General features: G+C 45.8%; 1 protein-coding gene across 2 annotated transcripts; it reads right to left on the bottom strand.

Annotated features, from left to right (window-relative positions):
• Positions 1-804: 804 nt before the first annotated feature.
• Positions 805-13,833, bottom strand: LOC144600435 (serpin H1-like). 2 transcript variants are annotated; one of them, XM_078412029.1, is made up of 5 exons: positions 13,736-13,833; positions 5,688-6,328; positions 5,153-5,251; positions 3,974-4,206; positions 805-2,556 (listed from the first exon to the last, which is right to left on the bottom strand). In XM_078412029.1, exons 2-5 carry the CDS (start codon positions 6,268-6,270, stop codon positions 2,257-2,259), a joined length of 1,215 nt encoding a protein of 404 aa, XP_078268155.1. In that variant the 5' UTR covers positions 6,271-6,328; positions 13,736-13,833; the 3' UTR covers positions 805-2,256. The 2 variants fall into 2 exon arrangements, with proteins under 2 accessions (XP_078268155.1, XP_078268156.1); XM_078412030.1 differs by lacking the exon at positions 13,736-13,833 and adding an exon at positions 8,953-8,998.
• Positions 13,834-21,395: the final 7,562 nt, after the last annotated feature.

Below are 21,395 nucleotides of genomic sequence, written 5' to 3' on the forward strand. Positions count from 1 at the left end.
GGCAGGTACAGGTTACTGACCTGGATGATCAGCCATGATCATATTGAATGGCGGTGCAGGCTCGAAGGGCCGAATGGCCTACTCCTGCACCTATTTTCTAAGTTTCTATGTTTCTATCTCATTTTATTTGCTATAAGAGCTTTTTTACAATTTAAAAAAATATATATTTCAGTGGAGGTGGAGGCTGATACAATGGTGGAATTTTAGAGGCTTTTAGAAAGGCTTGTGGTTTTGCAGAAAATGAAGGGATATGGGTCATACGCTGGCAGATTAGGTTAGTTTATCTCGCTTCGTGTTCAGCACAGACATTGTGGGCCGAAGGGCCTATTCCTATGCTGCACTTCCACACATGCATTGTTCCTTTGAACTGCCACCCTAACTGTACAGTAACAGTAGAGCATTGAGTATTAAACTTTGCTCAACATGGGGAAATGGAGCAGCTGCTGATAAGTATGTAAAATTGTGGGAGGCATAGATAGATTAAACAGTCAGAGCCATTTTCCGGTCAGAATTTTTTTATTTTCAGTTAGGGTTTTTTAAAAAGATTTTGCTTGGAAAGTTCAGATCAAATTACCTTACACAATGGTATTTGTAGTATTTTTGTGGCTGAGAAGCAGAGTTATACTGCATGGAAACAGGCCCTACAGCCCAAGGCTCACTCCATCCAAAGTGCCCCATCTACACTAGTCCCACCTGCCGACGCTTGGCCCACATAAGTCTAAACCCGTCCGAGTGTCTTCTATAAATTGAAAAGAGACCAGATACAAGTGGCATTTTTGATCGTTTTATTAAGAACAGTAGAAATGGGAAAAGGTGATTCAGTTAATCCAACTCACCAAAAAATACAAAAATAGACATAACATTGCACGGTGGCACAGCGGTAGAGTTGCCACACATCGCTTACAACACCAGAGACCCGGGTTCAATCCCGACTACGGGTATTGTGTACGGAGTTTGCACGTTCTCCCCGTGACCTGCGTGGGATCTTCTCCGAGATCTTCGATTTCCTCCCACACTCCAAAGACGTACAGGTTTGTAGGTTAATTGGCTTGGTGTATGTATAAATTGTCCCTAGAGTGCGTAGGATGGTGTTAGTGTGCGGGGATCGATGGTCGGTGCGGACCTGGTGAGCTGAAGGGCCTGTTTCTGTGCTGTATCTCTAAACTAAATTGCTGCAATGCTGTTCTCAATTGAAATCATCCAATGTTGCACAGAAGGATGTTTGTTTCCTGTGGTGACATTAACAACCTCACTTTCCAAACACACTCATGTACAAACAGGTAGTATCTGTTGTAGATCACTATACCTTTAAAAATAATTGATCCATTTACATTATGTGAAGACATTCAGATTATTAACTTCTGTTTTCTTCAAGATAATGTCTAAGGATGTGCAAGGGACACCAAACTTAATAAAAATCCAGTTATTGGTTTAATTTAATTTAGAGATACAGCCCCTTCAGCCCACTGACCATCGATCACCCATACACTAGTTTTATGTTGTTCTGCTTTCGTATCCTATAGAGGTCAATTACCCTACAAACCTGCCCGTCTTTGGAATGTGGGAGGAAACCAGAGATCCCAAAGAAAACCCACGGGGAGAACGTACAAACTCCACACAGTCAGCACCCGTAGTCGTGATTGAACCCAAATCTGGCGCTGTGAGGCAGCATAATACTGCGCCTATCTAGAGAGAGGAGTTAGAATACATAATTGGAGGTCTGCAAAATTCTTATTCCTACATGTATCCCATAAATATTCTGGGGTTTGTAATGGCCATCTATTTCAGTGAACCGAAATACATTTTCTTGGGCCTTCTTCTTAACCTTAGTGATTCTAATACAGTTAACTTCATTGCCAATTGGTCCCATCTTATTGACGTTTCACACCATGGCACCACAATAATGAAGGAATCATTATTACACCACCTCCAGTACATAGGTAATCTGAATGTGAAGTCATTAAGTCAAAGCACCGTCTGTATGGAGTTTGTACGTTCTCCCCGTGACCTGCGTGGGTTTTCTCCGAGATCTTCGGTTTCCTCCCACACTCCAAAGACGTGCAGGTTTGTAGGTTAATTGACTGGGTAAATGTAAAAATTGTCCCTGGTGTGTGTAGGATAGTGTTAATGCGCGGGGATCGCTGGGCGGCGCGGACTTGGTGGGCCGAAAGGGCTGTAGAATCTAAATCTAAAAATAAATTTTAAATCTAAAATATACAGAATATTACTGCACTTTTTAAAAGAAATGATTCAAGTTTATAATTCGTCATGGTTGTTTGCTTTTGGTCTGGCTAACTTTCCAATGAGGAGTAGAGCGTTAGTTTTGTTATCGCGGGCCAGGAAGATGAATGGGCGATCTGCGTAGAAGAGCTGAGGTGATCTCATTTCATCGCGAGCATGTAAATCAGAATCAAAATCGTTTCCATCGACACCCCACTCAAGAGCTGTAGCATGGAACATGCTGGACAGGTAGAGCTCTTTATTCCCTGTTATACCGGAGAAATCAGCTTTGTTCTGATCTGTAGCTTCAGACAGGCCCAGCTCCTGTAAATATTTCTTAAGAGATGACAGAAGATTTTCACAGTGTTAAAACAATAGTTGGAAAAGAAAAAGCACAATAGACAATAGAAAATAGGTGCAGGAGAAGGCCATTCGGCCCTTCGAGCCAGCACCGCCATTCAATGTGATCATGGCTGATCATTCTCAATCAGTACCCCGTTCCTGCCTTCTCCCCATACTCCCTGACTCCGCTATCCTCAAGAGCTCTATCTAGCTCTCTCTTGAATGTATTCAGAGAATTGGCCTCCACTGCCCTCTGAGGCAGAGAATTCCACAGATTCACAACTCTCTGACTAAAAAAGTTTTTCCTCATCTCCGTTCTAAATGGCCTACCCCTTATTCTTAAACTGTGGCCCCTGGTTCTGGACTCCCCCAACATTGGGAACATGTTTCCTGCCTCTAACGTGTCCAACCCCTTAATAATTTTATACGTTTCGATAAGATCCCCTCTCATCCTTCTAAATTCAAGTTACAATTTCACCATATTTCTAATGTTGATTTTTAGTTTGGTTTACAGACACAGTACAGAAACGGGGCCTTCGGCCCAACGAGTCTGCGCTAACCATTATCCTACACACGCTAGATTTTAGATTTAGAGATACAGCGCAGAAACAGGCCCCTCGGCCTCACCGGGTCCGTGCCGCCCAGCGATCCCCGCACATTAACACTATCCTACACCCACTAGGGACAATTTTCACATTTTGCCCAGCCAATTAACCTACAAACCTGTACGTCTTTGGAGTGTGGGAGAAAACCGAAGATCTCGGAGAAAACCCACGCAGGTCACGGGGAGAACGTACAAACCCCGTACAGTACGGCACCCGTAGTCAGGATCAAACCTGAGTCTCCGGCGCTGCATTCGCTGTAAGGCAGCAACTCCACCGCTTATACCAAGCCAATTAGCCTTCAAACCTGTACGTCTTGAATGTGGGAGGAAACCAGAGCTCCCCAGAGAAAGCTCTTGCAGGGCACGGGACGAACGTACAAACTCTGTACAGACAATGGCCCGTAAGCAGGTTTGAACCCGGTTCTGTCAGGCAGCAACTCTACCGCTGCATACCACTGTATGTCATTGGGAAACATGATTTAATCTCAATCCACTGGATCTGATTGATATCAAACACCATTGTACATTGCCTCTCCTTGCCTGTGTCTACCTGTCACCTTCCTCAATTTGTCCTGACTTCTCTCCCCAGCTTTCTTTCTACCCCTCTCCACCTACTAATTAGTCTGAGGAAGTGTCCTGACCTGAAATGTAATCTATCCATGTTCTCCAGTTTAGAAACTGTCTAGAAGTTAAAAGTTCCCACATACGCATTCTTTGTATGAAGTTAATATGGATGAGTTTTGCTGTTGAGGTTCTCCATAAATTGGTACCTTGCTTGTACAAAGGCAGTTAGGTTGTTGTTCTTACCTGTAACTCATGACTGACTTCGACACGGACTTTGGGAAGAGAGATACTAATGGCCTTTGTTTGCATCTTGCTGAACCAAATGTTGAGCTGTTCCTTGGTCAGCAACTTCTCGATTCTCTCCATAGGCTCCAAATGTTTCGGCAATATGAAAATCATGCTGGAGTACTTGTGTGCGAGGGGCATCTCAAGAACCTGGAGTTCATTGACTTCATCGTCGTAGTAGTTATATAATCCTAGGGGAGAAAAGTGTCAGAAATGTGAGAACGTTCACATGTTTGCACAAAGATCGTGCAAGCAAAATAGAGCAATGTTCAGCCAGTCAGGCAGCATCTGTGGAGGAAGAACTAACATTTCAGGAAGTTAACATTTCAGATCGAATTGCCATAGTCATTCCAATTGTCAGTCTGTGTAGGGAGCAACTGCAGATGCTGGTTTACACCAAAGGTAGGCACAAAATGTTGGAATAACTCAGCACGGGCCACAGGCAGCATATCTGGAGAGAAGGATGACGGCACGGTAGCGCAGCGGTAGAGTTGCTGCTTTACAGCGAATGCAGCGCCGGAGACTCAGGTTCGATCCTGACTACGGGTGCTGCACTGTAAGGAGTTTGTACGTTCTCCCCGTGACCTGCGTGGGTTTTCTCCGAGATCTTCGGTTTCCTCCCACACTCCAAAGATGTACAGGTATGTAGGTTAATTGGCTGGGTAAATGTAAAAATTGTCCCTAGTGGGTGTAGGATAGTGTTAATGTACGGGGATCACTGGGCGGCACGGACTTGGAGGGCCGAAAAGGCCTGTTTCCGGCTGTAGATATATGATATGATATGATATGATGACGTTTCGGGTCGAGACACCACCTCAGACTGATGGACCTCGTTCAGCCGAGATCACCGTCTCAGTCAGAGAAAATAATTCGAGATTTTCTCACCCAAAATACAGAAACCAGGTGTAACTAATATCCCTAATGTCACTTGGGTTATTTGTTCTATATCTCTCTATATCACTGTCTATATCTCGTTTCCCTTTGCCCTAACTCTAATAAGGCTGAAGAAGGATCTCGAACCGAGACGTCACCTATTCCTTTTCTCCAGAGGTGGTGCTATACCTGCTAAGTTACGCCAGTTTTTTTGTGCCAACCTTTCTGGTTTGTATGCTTCATAAAGTGTTGGACGTAACTTGCCTGCACGATGCATCATGGGGACAGAAACCGTGTGACCGCTAGACACCAAGAAGCCCCTTGTATCGATCATCTCCTTTTGGAATTTTTCATCCCAGCGAGCTGCAAAAGCAAGATGACAACAATTAAATGTTTGACAAGGTGCCTGCAGACTGGATTATTGCGTCTTAGGTCGAGAGTGTTTTATTGTCATATGTCCCAGAGAGAACAATGAGATTCTTACTTGCAGCAGCACAACAGAATATGTAAACATAGTACACTGTAAAAAATATGATAAACGAGAAGAAAAAAAATTAGTGTGTATATATGCACGTATTCATATATATATATATATATATTTATTTTTTTAATATACACACACATATGTACATATACGCACACATACGTGCACGTAAAACACAATAATAGTGCAATAATAATAATCGTCGATGTAGTTCAGAGCTGATTTGGAGGTTGTAGTGTTTACTAGCCTAATGGCTGTAGGGAAGAAGTTTTTGCACGGTTTAATAATTCCTTCAGCAATAATTATGATACTCACGTTTAAAATACATGGCATTGGCGAACAAAGCACCATCAACTTTGGAGACATCCCTTGTGATTTCTTTGAGTTTTCCCTCTGTAGTTTTAGAGCCCCATTCGTTTAGGGATTGGACCAAACTTCTCTTGTCTCTGAAATTCACCTTGAAGTGATCATGTTTGTAGTGGGCCTTGCTCTTCTGAACAAACTCATCGTTGAATTTGACCGAGCTTGGCCCGTAAAGGCGGCTGCCGATCTTCCAAGTGCTGTTGCGGGCGGATTCGTCGCTAACTTCCTTGAACAGTTCCGAGAAAGCCTGGTGGAAAACGTCATCGCGCAGGTTGGTGTTGAGGAGGGACTTAACTTGCTTGGCCGTCTTATCCTTGGCACCCAGAGACATCACTCCCAAGGAGGAGGCCACCACCATTGGGGAGAAGAGGAGGTTCTCGACTGCAAATTTCTTGTCTTTGGCCATGGTCTTGAAAAGGCTGAGTGCCAGGTTCACCGTACCATCTGCCAGGATGGAAGTGTGCTCTTCCAACTTCATGGGATCTGCTGCGACCACGACAAGTAGCAGACTGAGGATCACGAACTTCATCGCCATGGTCCGATCCAGTGAATTTGAACCAACAGTGTTGTAGGCAAACAATGGGAAAAGATACCTGGAAAACATTACAGGAATTAATATACATCATGCTTATATTTCTGTGTGTTCAAAATATTTCTCAGAAAGAAAACCCAGTGAATAAGGGGTAGGCCATTTAGAACAGAGATGAGGAAAAACTTTTTCAGTCAGAGAGTTGTGAATCTGTGGAATTCTCTGCCTCAGAGGGCAGTGGAGGCCAATTCTCTGAATACATTCAAGAGAGAGCTAGATAGAGCTCTTAAGGATAGCGGAGTCAGGGGGTATGAGGAGAAAGCAGGAACGGGGTACTGATTTAGAATGATCAGCCATGATCACATTGAATGGCGGTGCTGGCTCGAATGGCCTACACCTGCACCTATTGTCTATTGAGTAACCAGATGGTTACCATTTAACTAAATTAGTTAAGCAGTTACCTGTTATATATTATAAACAATCACCTTTTTTCGCTTCCAGTTGCCCCCTCCCTGGCGTCCACTACAATCAGGGTGAAGATGTGTTCCGACCCAAAACATCGCCTGTCCATTTTCCCCACAGATGCTGCCTGGCCCGCTGAATTACTCCAGCATTTTGTGTCTGTCACATGTTAATAACTGGCTTTTTTTTGCATTTCCGACAAATTTCTCACCCCTTCCCGCCAGAGTCCAATTCCTGTCACAGATGCTGCCTGAACCGTTGAGTTACTCCAGGCATTCACAGCAGTTCTTGGATCCGCTGTGAGAACAATTAGATCCCAGCACAATTAAAGGATAGGCTGATCCTGTGAATTAGAGGTCTGGACAAGCTAGATGCAGGAAAAATGTTCCCAATGTTGGGGGAGTCCAGAACCAGGGGCTAGTCTTAGAATAAGGGGGATGCCATTTAGGACTGAGGTGAGAAGGAACTTTTTCACCCTAATTTGTGTTTTGCAGAAAATCGCGGTGCCTCATGGCAGCCGCACAAGATTTAGAAACATAGAAAATAGGTGCAGGAGGAGGCCTTCGAGCCAGCACCACCATTCATTGTGATCATGGCTGATAATCCACAATCAGTAACCTGTGCCATATCTTTCCATATCCCTCGACTCCTCTAGCCCCCAGAGCTCTATCTAACTCTCTCTTAAATTCATCCAGTGATTTGGCCTCCACTGACCTCCGTGGCAGAGAATTCCACAAATTCACAACTCTGGGTGAAAACTTTCCTTCTCACCTCAGTCCTAAATGGCCTCCCCCTTATTCTAAGACTGTAGCCCCTGGTTCTGGACTCCCCCAACATTGGGAACATTTTTCCTGCATCTAGCTTGTCCAGTCCTTTAATTCACAGGATCAGCCTATCCTTTAATTGTGCTGGGGGTGGTGGGATCTAAGGACAGCTGTGAATGCTTGGCCTCTCAAAGGCAATCAGAAAATGGTAAATGTGCAGGAAGGAACTGCAGATGCTGGTTTACACCAAAAATAGACACAAAATGATGGATTAACTCAGCGGGACAGACAGCATCTCTGGATTGAAAGAATAGGTGATTTTTCGTGTCGGGTCTGAAGAAGGGCCTCGACCTGAAACGTCACCCGTTCCTTCTCTCCAAAGATGCTGACTGTCCCGCTGAGTTACCCCAGCATTTTGTGTCCATCTCAGAAAATGTTAAATCTTGCCACAACCTGGCTGCAATGTGCTTTGCTTTCTTGGTGGATTGTCTTGGCAAGAGATTTACTGCCACTACTGAAGCTGTTCAATAAAAATCGTGGACCAGACTCAGTGATGTATGATAAAGAACTCCACTGGCAGTGAATGAATAACCTTGCCACCTGCTCATCTAAGGCCAACAAAAGGCAAGTGGTCAGTTTGCAATGTCTTCAGTTCGTGAGCAGTTAAGTAACTTGAGTAATTGAATGCTCAACCATCCCAGCATCCGACAAGCAATGATGAACAATAATACCAATACCAGAATTGTACAACCTTACCGGTTGCAATACACTCTATCCATACGCTTGCCTATCATTTTGCCTTCTTGGGTATTAGCAAATGATGCCAGATATTTTATGCTTCCTAGAAGCTAACAGCCTCACGAGAAGGTCCAGCCACAAGAGCTCAAATAACGATCCAAGGTCAGACACACTAATTGGCCTTATCTGCACACGGGTTATGATTGGTGAGAATGTAGGTAAAAGGGGCTTCTGGAATAAACGTGACACAAGGTGCCTGCCTGGCTCAGCTAAGTGTCGTTTGTTCTTTGCTTTCTGTCGTGGGATTCAGTCGATCCTACAGCACTGCGACATGGTGGCGCAGCGGTAGAGTTGCTGCTTTACAGCGAATGCAGCGCCGGAGACTCAGGTTCAATCCTGACTACGGGCGCCATCTGTACGGAGTTTGTACGTTCTCCCCGTGACCTGCGTGGGTTTTCTCCGAGATCTTCGGTTTCCTCCCACACTCCAAAGACGTACAGGTATGTAGGTACCCAGTTCTACTTGACTGGGTAAATGTAAACATTGTCCCCAGTGTGTGTAGGATAGTGTTAATGTGCGGGGATCGCTAGGCGGCGCGGACTCGGTGGGCCGAAGGGCCTGTTTCCACGCTGTATATCTAAATCTAAAATCTAACTCGGGTTAAAATGATAACAGTCAAACTAATATAAATGGCACACTAAAGCTGCAGCCATTTATTTTGTACCTTGAAATCTTTTAAAAGGGATGTACATCTTTGCCAAGTTCATTCTGAAAGATACAAGTACAAGTTGAGCTTATAGGACTTTTGAAGGGTATACAGTTCATTTTGTTATTTTTGTTAATTGAAACAACACATCCTTATGCAGGCAGATGGGCAGTTGGGGAGGTAGGTAGGGGTCGCTGAGATGAGGTTGTACCTGGACCTAAAAGTTCCAGATTTTAATTTACAGTCATCAACTTTCTGTGCAAAGCCCTGCTGAATGTATTAGTTCGCCTCTCATTGTATGGTTTACAAAGCCCAATAATTAGGATGAATTAGCCTTCTCAAACGGTTAAACACTGCTGAATTTTCTACATGGTGAAACCGAAATGTGTAAAAATGGCCTTTATTAAAATCTGACAATGTGCACTTTAACCGTGATTTTTTATTTCAAGTACAGGGGCAAATCAATAAATGATGTCTTTGTCCCAAACATTAAGCAGGGCACTGTTTAGTTTAAGTTTAGTTTAGAGATATAGCGCGCAAACAGGTCGCTTCGGCCCATCGAGACTGATCCCCGCACATTAATGCCATTCGACACCCACTCGGGACATTTATTTACAGTCAATTAACCTAGGTCTGGTTCTGGTCCTGGTTGATTACTGCGCAAACACCTCATAAGTGGTCATCTCGTCTTTGGAGTGTGGGAGGATCTCGGAGAAAACGCACAGGGAAACGTGCAAGCTAGGTTTTTGTTTTTTTAAGCAAGGGGGGAACGTACAAACAAACTCCGTACAGACAGCACCCGAACCCGCGTCTCCGGCGCTGCATTCGCTGTAAGGCAGCAACACTCTACCGTGATGTGTGTAGATGGGGACAGGGACACAGGCAGGGGAAAGGTAGGACTTAGAAGAAAATAACTGCAGATGCTGGTACAAATCGAAGGTATTTATTCACAAAATGCTGGAGTAACTCAGCAGGTCAGGCAGCATCTCAGGAGAGAAGGAATGGGTGACGTTTCGGGTTGAGACCCTTGAAGAAGGGTCTCGACCCGAAACGTCACCCATTCCTTCTCTCCTGAGAAGGGTCTCGACCCGAAACGTCACCCATTCCTTCTCTCCCGAGATGCTGCCTGACCTGCTGAGTTACTCCAGCATTTTGTGAATAAATACCTTCGAAAGATAGGATTTTTTTTGGTTTGTCGTTCACACTTTCCATTCTTAACTTTTTTTTAAACCATTTGTGACTTTGCTGCCAATGAAAACCCTCCAGCTGTACATTTTCTTGGATGAGTTCCAGTTGCAGTAGCGGGCGTTCAGTCCACGCTGGTAAAGCAGTCGCCATTTCGACCAGATTACAGACACAAGAGAGCAAAGCGCTGGAGGATCTCAGTGGGTCGGGCATGGGGGGACTAATCCCTGGACAAGGAACGGCCCCGACTCGCAAAGTCGTCTGCCCACCCCCTCCACACATGCTGCCTGCCCCGTGGAGTTCCTCCAGCGCTTTATTGTGGTTGTGTTCAAGAATCCAGCGTCCACAATTCCTTCGAGTCCCAGTGTTCAAGTTTCATCTCCCCGTTCAACACCAGTTTCATTTGCCCGTGTAGGAAAGAACTGCAGACGCCGGTTTAAACCGCAGACAGACACAAAATGCTGGAGTAACTCAGCGGGACAGGGCAGAATCCCTGGAGAGAAGGAATGGGTGACCTTTTGGGTCGAGACTCTTCTTCAGACTGAGAGTCAGGGGAGAGGGAGCCGAGAGATAGAGAAATATATCAATGGCCTGTTTCCATTATCTACATTTTGCATATTTTTATTGCATGTCTTTCATTCATTTGTTCTGTATCTTTCTCCATCACCGCCTACACCTCTCCTTTCCCCTTTCAATAGACAATAGGTGCAGGAGGAGGCCATTCAGCCCTTCGAGCCAGCACCGCCATTCAATGTGATCATGGCTGATCATTCTCAATCAGTACCCCGTTCCTGCCTTCTCCCCATACCCCCTGACTCCGCTATCCTTCAGAGCTCTATCCAGCTCTCTCTTGAATGCATTCAGAGAATCGGCCTCCACTGCCTTCTGAGGCAGAGAATTCCACAGATTCACAACTCTCTGAATGAAAAAGTTTTTCCTCATCTCCGTTCTAAATGTTCTACCCCTTATTCTTAAACTGTGGCCCCTTGTTCTGGACTCCCCCAACATTGGGAACATGTTTCCTGCCACTAACGTGTCCAACCTCTTAATAATCTTATACGTTTCGATAAGATCCCCTCTTTCCCCTGACTCTCAGTCTGGAGAAGGGTCTCGACCCGAAATGCCACCCATTCCTTCTCTCCAGAGATGCTGCCTGTCCCGCTGAGTTACTCCAGCTTTTTATGTCCATCTCCGCCCATTTTTCCTTCTCACTGCGTCCAAACCAGTCGCACCCCTCCGTCAGTCCGTATACGTGGCAGCTTATTGTTCATCCTGGTGCCGGCGAGGGGGAGGGAGGTCGCTGCAGGATTTCCAATGGTCCTGATTGTCTTGAAAATGCAGCCCAGCCTATTTCTGTCCAATATCTCACCTCCCTTTTAGCAATTCTCTCCCTTGCTCGGTTATAAGGTCATGAGCGACAGGAGCAGAATCAGGCCATTCGGCCCAGTGGGCTTGGTTGTGATCGTGTTGGGTCATTTCACTGACAGCCGGGCACGCAAAGAAAGCTTTTCACTGTACCTCGATACGCGGACTGTCATAAGTGATAGGAGCAGAATTAGGCCCATCATGCCATTCAATCATGGCTGATCTATCTTCCCCTCCGATCCCCATTCTCATCCTTTCTCCCCGTAACCCCTGACACCCGGCGAAGAAAGGAATACTCGTATTAGTGTTAATTCCGATGTATCAAACACGAGAACCCCCAAACAAAATTCAACGTCTGCAACACATCTCTTCAGTAACGCAGGGAGGTTTTGCACCCCTGTCTTGCGCCGCCGGGTGCGAAGATGCTTTATCTGACCAGCAGGACGTGTAAGGGTGGGAAGAGGCCAGCCCCGACCCCACAACGAAGCGTGGAAACAAAGAATGCAGATACTGGGTTATGCCAAAGGTAACATAAAGTGCTGGAGTAACTCAGCCGGTCAGGCAGCATCTCTGGAGAACATGGACCCTTCTTCAGACTGAAAGTAGGGAGTTGGGGTGTTCGTAAGTGATAGGAACAGAGTTGGGCCATTCGGCCCATCAAGTCTACTCCGCCGTTAGACACAAAATGCTGGAGTAACCACCGGGTCAGGCAGCATCTCTGGAGAGAAGGAATGGGTGACGTTTCGGGTCGAGACCCTTCTTCAGACCTGAATCTGAGTCTGAAGACAGTCTTCGACCCGAAACGTCACACATGTTGTCTTCTCAATAGACAATAGGTGCAGGAGGAGGCCATTCGGCCCTTCGAGCCAGCACCACCATTCAATGTGATCATGGCTGATCATTCTCAATCAGTACCCCGTTCCTGCCTTCTCCCCATACCCCCTGACTCCGCTATCCTTAAGAGCTCTATCTAGCTCTCTCTTGAATGGTCTGAAGAAGGGTCTCGACCCGAAACGTCACCCGTTCCTTCTCTCCAGAGATGCTGCCCGTCCCGCTGAGTTACTCCAGCATTTTGTGTCTACCTTTCAAGCAGCATCTGCAGTTTCCTTTCCTATAAGTCTACTCCGCCATCCAATCATGGCTGATCTATCTCTCCCGCCTAACCCCATTCTCCTGCCTTCGCCCCATAACCCCTGACACCCGCACTAATCAACAATCAATCCACACCTTAAAAATACCCACTGACTTGGCCTCCACAGCCTTCGGTGGCAACGAATCCCACAGATTCACCAGCGTGAGTAGCTGGAGGCGAGAAAGGGGCCATTGGGTCTTGCTACCCTTCTCTCTCTTCAACCCATGTTACCCCTGCCACCCCTCGCCCGCACACCAGTGGCGCAGCGGCAGAGTTGCTGCGGTAGAGACCCGGGTTCGAAGCCGACCGCGGGCACTGTCTGTACGGAGTTTGTACGTTCTCCCCGTGACCTGCGTGGGTTTTCCCCGGTTTCCTCCCGCACTCCAAAGACGTGCAGGTTTGTAGGTTACTTGGCTTCTGTAAACCACCCCTAATGGATAGGACAGAATTCGTTGGACTTGGTGAGCCGAATGGCCTGTTTCCATGCTGTATCTCTAAACTAAAAACTCCTCACACACACCCCCTTAAGCTTTTCTCGCCTCCAGCACTTCACCTCCCAACCCTTTCTTTCAGGCTGAAGAAGGGTCCTGACCCGAAACATCCATAGACACAAAAGGCTGAAGTCTGAAGACGGGTCTCGACGCGAAACGTCACCCGTTCCTTCTCTCCAGAGATGCTGCCTGACCCGCTGAGTTACTCCAGCACTCTGAGTCTCTCTTTCGCGATGCGCCTTATCGAAACGTATAAGATTATTAAGGGGTTGGACACGTTAGAGGCAGGAAACATGTTCCCAAGGTTGGGGGAGTCCAGAACCAGGGGCCACACAGTTTAAGAATAAGGGGTAGGCCATTTAGAACTGAGATGAGGGATAACTTTTTCAGTCAGAGAGTTGTGAATCTGTGGAATTCTCTGCCTCAGAAGGCAGTGGAGGCCAATTCTCTGAATGCATTCAAGAGAGAGCTGGATAGAGCTCTTAAGGATAGCGGAGTCAGGGGGTATGGGGAGAAGGCAGGAACGGGGTACTGATTGAGAATGATCAGCCATGATCACATTGAATGGTGGAGCTGGCTCGAAGGGCCGAATGGCCTCCTCCTGCACCTATATTGTCTATTGCCTTACCTTTCTTTGTCCGCCGACGTTTGTTTTAACTCCTTTGTCCTGCAGATGTGTTACAGTCCCGCACTCTGTACCCGCGATCTTCGTTCACCGCAGTTCCATCGACCAGTGCAAACAAAGACACCACCCTCCCGTTTTATAACCAGTCCAGGGAAAGTTCCAGAATTAATCTGCTAACTGTTTGTGTAACCCGAGCCAACTGCACCGCCCCCGTGGGCAGGGTTACAGTTTCTCTCCCGTGGGGGTCCCAAACGCCAGAATTTCCTTCCCAGTCAGTCTGCGATTCCCTCCACAATACAGTATGAGATGGTGCCTGTCCCGCTGAGTTACTCCAGCAACTTGTGTCTATCTTCGGTGGAAACCAGCATCTGCTTTTCCTTCCTACCCAATGTAACCTTGGATTTTCTACACAAACCATGTGATAAAATCTACATGAATTAGTAACTGGGGAAAAATAAGTTGTAAGTCTACGAAGCAGAACACAAAGTGCTGGAGGAACTCAGTGGCCCAGGCAGCATCTGTGGAGGGAATGGACAGGCAATGTTTCTGGTCTGAAACCTTCAGATGTGGAATTCTCTGCCACAGAAGGTAGTTGAGGCCAGTTCATTGGCTGTATTTAAGAGGGAGTTAGATGTGGCCCTTGTGGCTAAAGGGATCAGGGGGTATGGAGAGAAGGCAGGTACGGGATACTGAGTTAGATGATCAGCCATGATCACATTGAATGGCGGTGCAGGCTCGAAGGGCCGAATGGCCTACTCCTGCACCTATTTTCTATGTTTCTATGTAATCTTATATCTAATACATTCCAGAACAAAACAGTATTCGCCCCACAGATGCTGCCTGACCCGCTGAGTTCCTCCAGCACTCAGTGATTTGCAGTAGGATTTTCTGCTTTACATCGATCAATGTGTTTCAGTATAGCTTTTTTTTCTGAAGTTAGTGGTCTGTTGTATCAAGGGAAGCTTCTTACATCGATTAAATCGATGCTTTAAAATAACCGGCGACAACTTGACCAGCATCTGCCGATTCTGATGTCTCCAGGGACAACATAATTCTGTTTTGCAATTCTTGAAACTCTTTTTTAACTTTGCAGCGAGATGTTTAAATAGCCACATCAATGTTTCCAACAATATCCGACAGGAGTTAGGTCGATTCTTTGTGTTTAAATAGAGAAGTGCCGAGGAACTACTGGTGAAGCAGTAGGACAAGTGATAGATGGATTCTTGGTCGTGAATTTCTCTGCTTGGGTGGATGAAATTATGACTTTCCGACCTTGGATTTTCCCAAACCATCTGCCAATGGATCAAGGACTTCCTGACCAACCGCCCCCAGACCGTCAAAATAGGCCCTCACCTCTCCTCCACCATTACACTGAGCACCGGCTCACCACAGGGCTGTGTGTTGAGCCCCATCCTTTACTCCCTCTACACTCACGACTGCGCCCCCACCCATCCCACCAACACCATCATCAAGTTCGCGGATGACACGACTGTGGTTGGACTCATCTCAGAAGGAGATGAGACAGCCTATAGGGATGAAATCCAAAGGCTGGCAGCATGGTGTTCAGTGAACAATCTGGTCCTGAACTCCTCCAAAACAAAGGAACTTATAATTGACTTTAGAAAAACCAGTGGAGATTACGACCCACTCTACATCAATGGGGTCTGTGTGGAAAGGGTACCAGCTTTCAGGTTCCTGGGTACGCACATCGCAGAGGATCTTACCTGGTCTACCAACACCATCACCACAGTAAAGAAGGCACAGCAGAGACTCCACTTCCTGAGGATCCTCAGGAAAACCAACCTGCAGGAGAAGCTCATGTTGTCCTTCTATCGCTGCTCCATTGAGAGTGTGCTGGCATACTGTATAACCACATGGTATGCCAGCTGCTCAGAAAAGGACAGGAAGGCCCTTCAGAGGGTCATCACGACGGCCCAGAAGATCATCGGCTGCTCACTGCCCTCCCTGGAGCACCTGTTCAGCCTACGCTGCCTCAGTAGAGCAGGCAAAATAATAAAACATCCATCCCACCCCGGCCACCGTCTGTTTGTTCATCTGCCCTCTGGTCGACGTTTCAGGTCGATCAAATCCCGAACAAACAGACTTAAGAACAGTTTTTACCCCAGGGCCATACGAGAACTGAACACTACCTTTGCACTAGGCAACACCGTTAAAAAATCTTGTACTTAATATAATTGTATTTAATTGTATTTATGTATTTATTTGTTTTTGCATTTATTGCATATATGTTTGTACGCACCGTCAGGATTGGCTATTTTTTTAATTTCGTTGCACTCGTTGCAATGACAATAAATGAATATTATTATTATTATTATTAATTCCTGTTCAAGCAAGCAAGCACTTCCCCCACCCCCGCCTTCCCCACCCCCACCCCTCGCCTTCTCTCCCTTTAACTGCCACGTCGACAGTTAGGAAAAATACTTCTTGCGCGCATGCTTTTCATTTGTACCACTTTTTAAAAAAAAGCTAATTGCATCTGTTATGGGTTACTTCAGTTTGACCCTTTCGATTCCAAAGCAAAACAAAAATCATCATCTTCCACGACAAATCTAGATTACGTTTTAAATATTCGAAAACGTACACCTCCAGATTCAAAGGACATTTTCTTCCCAGCTGTTATCAGGCAACAGGACCATCCGAGCAACAACTAGAGAGCGGTCCTGACCTCCCATCTACCTCATTCGAGACTCTCGGACTATTTTCAATCGGACTTCCCTGGGCTTTAGCTAGTACTAGAAACATAAACATAGAAAATAGGTGCAGGAGGAGGCCATTCAGCCCTTCGAGCCAGCACCGCCATTCATTGTGATCATGGTTGATCATCCACAATCAGTAACCTGTGCCCAACTTCTCCCCATATCCCTTGATTCCACTAGCCCCCAGAGCTCTATCTAACTCTCTCTCAAATTCATCCAGTGATTTGGCCTCCACTGCCCTCTGTGGCAGAGAATTCCACAAATTCACAACTCTCTGGGTGAAAACGTTCCTTCTCACCTCAGTTTTAAATGGCCTCCCCTTTATTCTAAGCAGTGGCCCCTGGTTCAGGACTCGCCCAACATTGGGAACATTTTTCCTGCATCTAGCTTGTCCAGTCCTTTTATAATTTTATATTTCTCTATAAGATCCCCTCTCATCCTTCTAAACTCCAGTGAATATGAGTCTAGTCTTTTCCATTTTTCCTCATATGACAGTCCCAGCATCCCAAAACTAAACGTTATTCACTTTACCATGGGTCTGTACACTGTGGACAACTTGATTGGATGACAACAGCTGTGCTGTGTTGGAAGGAACAGCAGCTTTAAATCTAACCCTTACCCTCTAATGCAGCTGCTGGTTTAAACCGTAGACGCAAAATGCTGGAGTAATTCAGCAGGACAGGCATCTCTGGAGAGAAGGAATGGGTGACATTTCGGATCGAGACCCTTCTTCAGTTCTATACACATTGGATGTGAGAACCAAATTACCTGCATTCTGCTGATTTGTAATGTTATATATATATATAACTTTTTGGTTGTTTATTTATAATGTTTACAGAATACTATGTTTGTATATCCACAGATATACATCACCGTATATATCTCTCCTTTTCCTTTCCCGTAACTCTCAGTCTGAAGAAGGGTCTCAATCCAAAACGTCACCCTTTCCTTTTCTCCAGAGATGCTGCCTGACCCACGGAGTTACTCCAGCTTTTTGTGCCTAGCTTCAGTTTAAATCAGCATCTGCATAGAAACCTAGGAGTAGGCCATTCAGCCCTTTGAGCCAGCAACGACATTCAATATGATCATAGCGGTTCATCCAAAATCAGTACCCCATTGCTGCTTTCTCCCCATATCTCTGGATTCCGTTAGCTCTAAGATTAATAACTCTCTCTGCAGTTCCTTCCTACACATGTTTATGTTAATGTTATGCTGCTGGAAGCTGGAATTCACTGGAATTTAGAAGGACGACAGGGGATCTTGTAGAAACATATAGCATTCTTAAGGGATTGGACAGGCTAGATGCAGGAAAAATGTTCCTGATGTTGGGGGAGTCCGGGGGTCACAGTTTAAGAATAGGCCATTTAGAACTGATATGAGGAAAAGCTTTTTCATCCAGAGAGTTGTGAATCAGTGGAATTCTCTGGCACAGAAGGCAGTGGAGGCCAATTCACTGGATGTTTTCAAGAGAGAGTTAGATTTAGGTCTTCGGGCTAATGTAATTGACATGGGGAGAAAGCAGGAAAGGGGTACAGATTTAGGATGATCAGCCATAATCATATTAAATGGCGGTGCTGGCTCAAAGGGTGGAATGGCCTATTCCAACACATATTTTCTATGTTTCTATGTTTCTAATTTCATTGTTCGATGTCGGGACATATGACGATAAAACACTTTGACTCCTGACACTAGAGGGGAAGATAGACACAAGATGTCGGAGTAACTCAGCGGGCAGCATCTCTGGAGAAAATAAATGGGTGATGTTTCAGGTTGGAATCTTTCTTCAGACTACAGAGTTCCAGCCCCAAACGTCACCCATTCCTTCTCTCCAGAGATGCTGCCTGTCCTGCTGAGCTACTCCAGCATTTTGTGTCTATCTTCACTTATTCCTTTTCTCCAGAGAAGTCTGAAGAGGATATCCCACCCAAAAGGTCACCTATTCCTTTTCTCCTTACTATTGAGGGCGTGCAGCATAGGTTTACTGTGCGGGACTGTCATATGTTGAAAGACTGGAGCGACTAGGCTTGTATACACTGGAGTTTAGAAGGATGAGAGGTGAACCTATGGAAACATATAAGATTATTAAGGGGTTGGACACGTTAGAGGAACGAAACATGTTCCCAATGTTGGGGTAGTCCAGATCCAAGGGCCACAGTTTAAGAATAAGGGGTAGGCCATTTAGAACTGAGATGAGGAAAAACTTTTTCAGTCAGAGAGTTGTGAATCTGTGGAATTCTCTGCCTCAGAAGGCAGTGGAGGCCAATTCTCTGAATACATTCAAGAGAGAGCTGGATAGAGCTCTGAAGGATAGCGGAGTCAGGGGGTATGGGGAGAAGGCAGGAACGGGGTACTGATTGAGAATGATCAGCCATGATCATATTGAATGGCGGTGCTGGCTCGAAGGGCCGAATGGCCTCCTCCTGCACCTATTGTCCAGAGATGCTGCCTGACCCCCCTTGAATTACTCCAGACACTTTTTTTGTGTGTGAAATATTATCTGCAGTTCCTCAATTCACACTAGAGGGGGGGGTGGTCAGGGCTTCATAGCTGTCAATCATGGAGGTATGGGGGGGCGGGGTCTGAGGTTTGGCGTCTGGTGACGCGGCGCGGCGCGGCGCAGCGGGCGGTGGGCGTCGCCTGGTTGACGGGACACGCCGGGCGTCGCCAGGCGGAGAACGTCGCCTGGTTGACGAGACACGCCGGGTGTCGCCGGGCGGAGGACGTCGCCTGGTGACGAGATATGCTGGGCGTCGCCGGGCGAAGGACGTCGCCTGGTGACGGGATACGCTGGGCGTCGTCGGGCGGAGGACGTCGCCTACTTGACGGGGCACGCCGGGCGGAGGACGTCGCCTACTTGACGGGGCACGCCGGGCGGAGGACGTCGCCTAGTGACGGAGTGGATTCAACGCCTCAGGCCTCAACCCGCTCAACAGGCCGCAGCTTCAAATGGAGCTTGTTTCTACCGTAGTGCAGCCTCTCCGCTAACTCCTTCCCTCACACCGTCGATCTCACTCGGTTTACCTCCCATCTCCACCTTCAATTCACTTTATGTTTGATTATTTTAAACCTTACCTAATAATTGTGTTTTTCTGCGAAAGGCTAGAGTATTTCTGGCTGGTTTGGCATTAGTGGAAGCGGCCCAAACCAGAATAATAGTTATATTCTGCATTGGAAAACAAAATAGCTGTTCTTAATTTATTACTGTAACTTATTCCAGTAATTTAGTGCTGTGTTTAAAGTTGTGCCACTTTAAAAATAACATGACCCTTAATGCATACCTGAGTTAACCAGCTGAGTCACTCCCAAGACTTTGTGAGTTTTTTTGTTTTAAAAACCAGCATCTGCAGTTCCTTGCATCTCCTTATACATCCCTTGCACGTTTCTAGTAAGTAAACGTCACCAACTTGATCAGTTGAAATAAGAGCAGTGGCCAATCTAGGTGTAAATTCTCCAACATTAGTTTTTCCAAGGTTTGTCACCAACAACGTGGTGCGTTTTTGTCTTCTGTCAGAGTCGAGGAGCTTACCAATGAGGTAGCGCTTGCTTAGTGAGGAAAACAAGTACTGGAAGAACTCAGTGGGTCAGGCAGCATCTGTGGGGGGAATGGACAGGCAACGTGTTTAGAGTATAGTTTATTATTGTCATGTGTACTGTGAGGAACAGCGAAAAGCTTTTTTGTTGCATGCTATCCAGTCAGTGAAAAGATTTCAACAAAAATACATGATTACAATCAGGCCACCCGCACTGTACAGATACAAGAGAAAGGGAATAATGTTTAGTGCAAGCTAAAGTCCAGTAAAGTCTGATTAAAGATAGTCCGAGGGTCTCCAATGAGATAGATGGTACATGTAGTTAGTGAGAGGACGGTTCAGTTGCCTGATAACATCTGGGAAGAAACTGTGCCTGAATCTGGAGATATGCACTTTCACACTTCTGTATCTCTTGATGAAGTTTAAAGAAGTGTCACAACCTGAAATGTCACCTGTTCACAGATGCTACCTGACCCGCTGAGTTACAGCAGCACTTTATGTTTTGCTCAAGATCCCAGCATCTGCAGTTTTCTTGTGCACGCTATCTTTGGATTGTATACAGTTGTTCATGCAGAGGGAGATTTTTGCTCACTTTTGCCAGACAGTTGGGAGGCTTGTAACAATTATGTCCTCTCTGGCATTGATTCATATTCAGTTGAAGAGATATTTGTGAAGGGAATTCAAACTAAATGTCTTCCAGTTCAAGGTAGTAGATCCATCAGGCATGTGAATTTTCAGCATTTCCGTGGATTTCCACGTTTTAAAAATTCATTTTCCGCGCTTTTGCATGGTTTCCGCGTTTTTCACTTTGCCAAATAAACAGAGAAATCGGATCGAAAAAAAGAAAGAAAAGAAAAGAAACTATGTATAGACTTGTAATGAACACTAGGGTTCTGCTAGAGGTCTCTAAGGGTTCAGCGAAGTCTCCCCGGAAATGTGGCACCTAAGCTGGGCAAGGCAGCCAATCTCGACCTCATCGGGTCTTCCACGGCCGATCGGTGGGTTGAATTTGCAACCTGCCTCCGGGGCTCTGGAACTCCAGCCCAGCTGGAGCCAGCACATCTATTCCCATAACCGACTTCCTTGGCCTGCTGGATAAACCAGCAAAGCTCTGGAACCAAGTGCCAGAAAATCGGTGGTGGAATTGTAATGAGTAAATATTAAATTTAAGTGCAAGATTATATAACTAAATTAATTCAAACAGGGTTGAAATATAAAACACAGCAGAAAAGCCAAATACCACCTTTTTGGGCTGATTATCAATTAACGTGCGGATTTACTGCAAAATGTTATGAATGTACAGTGACATATTCACATTATTTTGTAATATCTGTTTTTACTTTGAAATGCACTAAAAGAAGCTTGAAACTGGTAATTTTGTGTGTACATTTTCAAAAATATTCCATTTTGATGACC

The sequence above is a fragment of the Rhinoraja longicauda genome, chromosome 15, assembly GCF_053455715.1.
Source record: "Rhinoraja longicauda isolate Sanriku21f chromosome 15, sRhiLon1.1, whole genome shotgun sequence".
Lineage (NCBI taxonomy): Eukaryota > Metazoa > Chordata > Chondrichthyes > Rajiformes > Arhynchobatidae > Rhinoraja > Rhinoraja longicauda.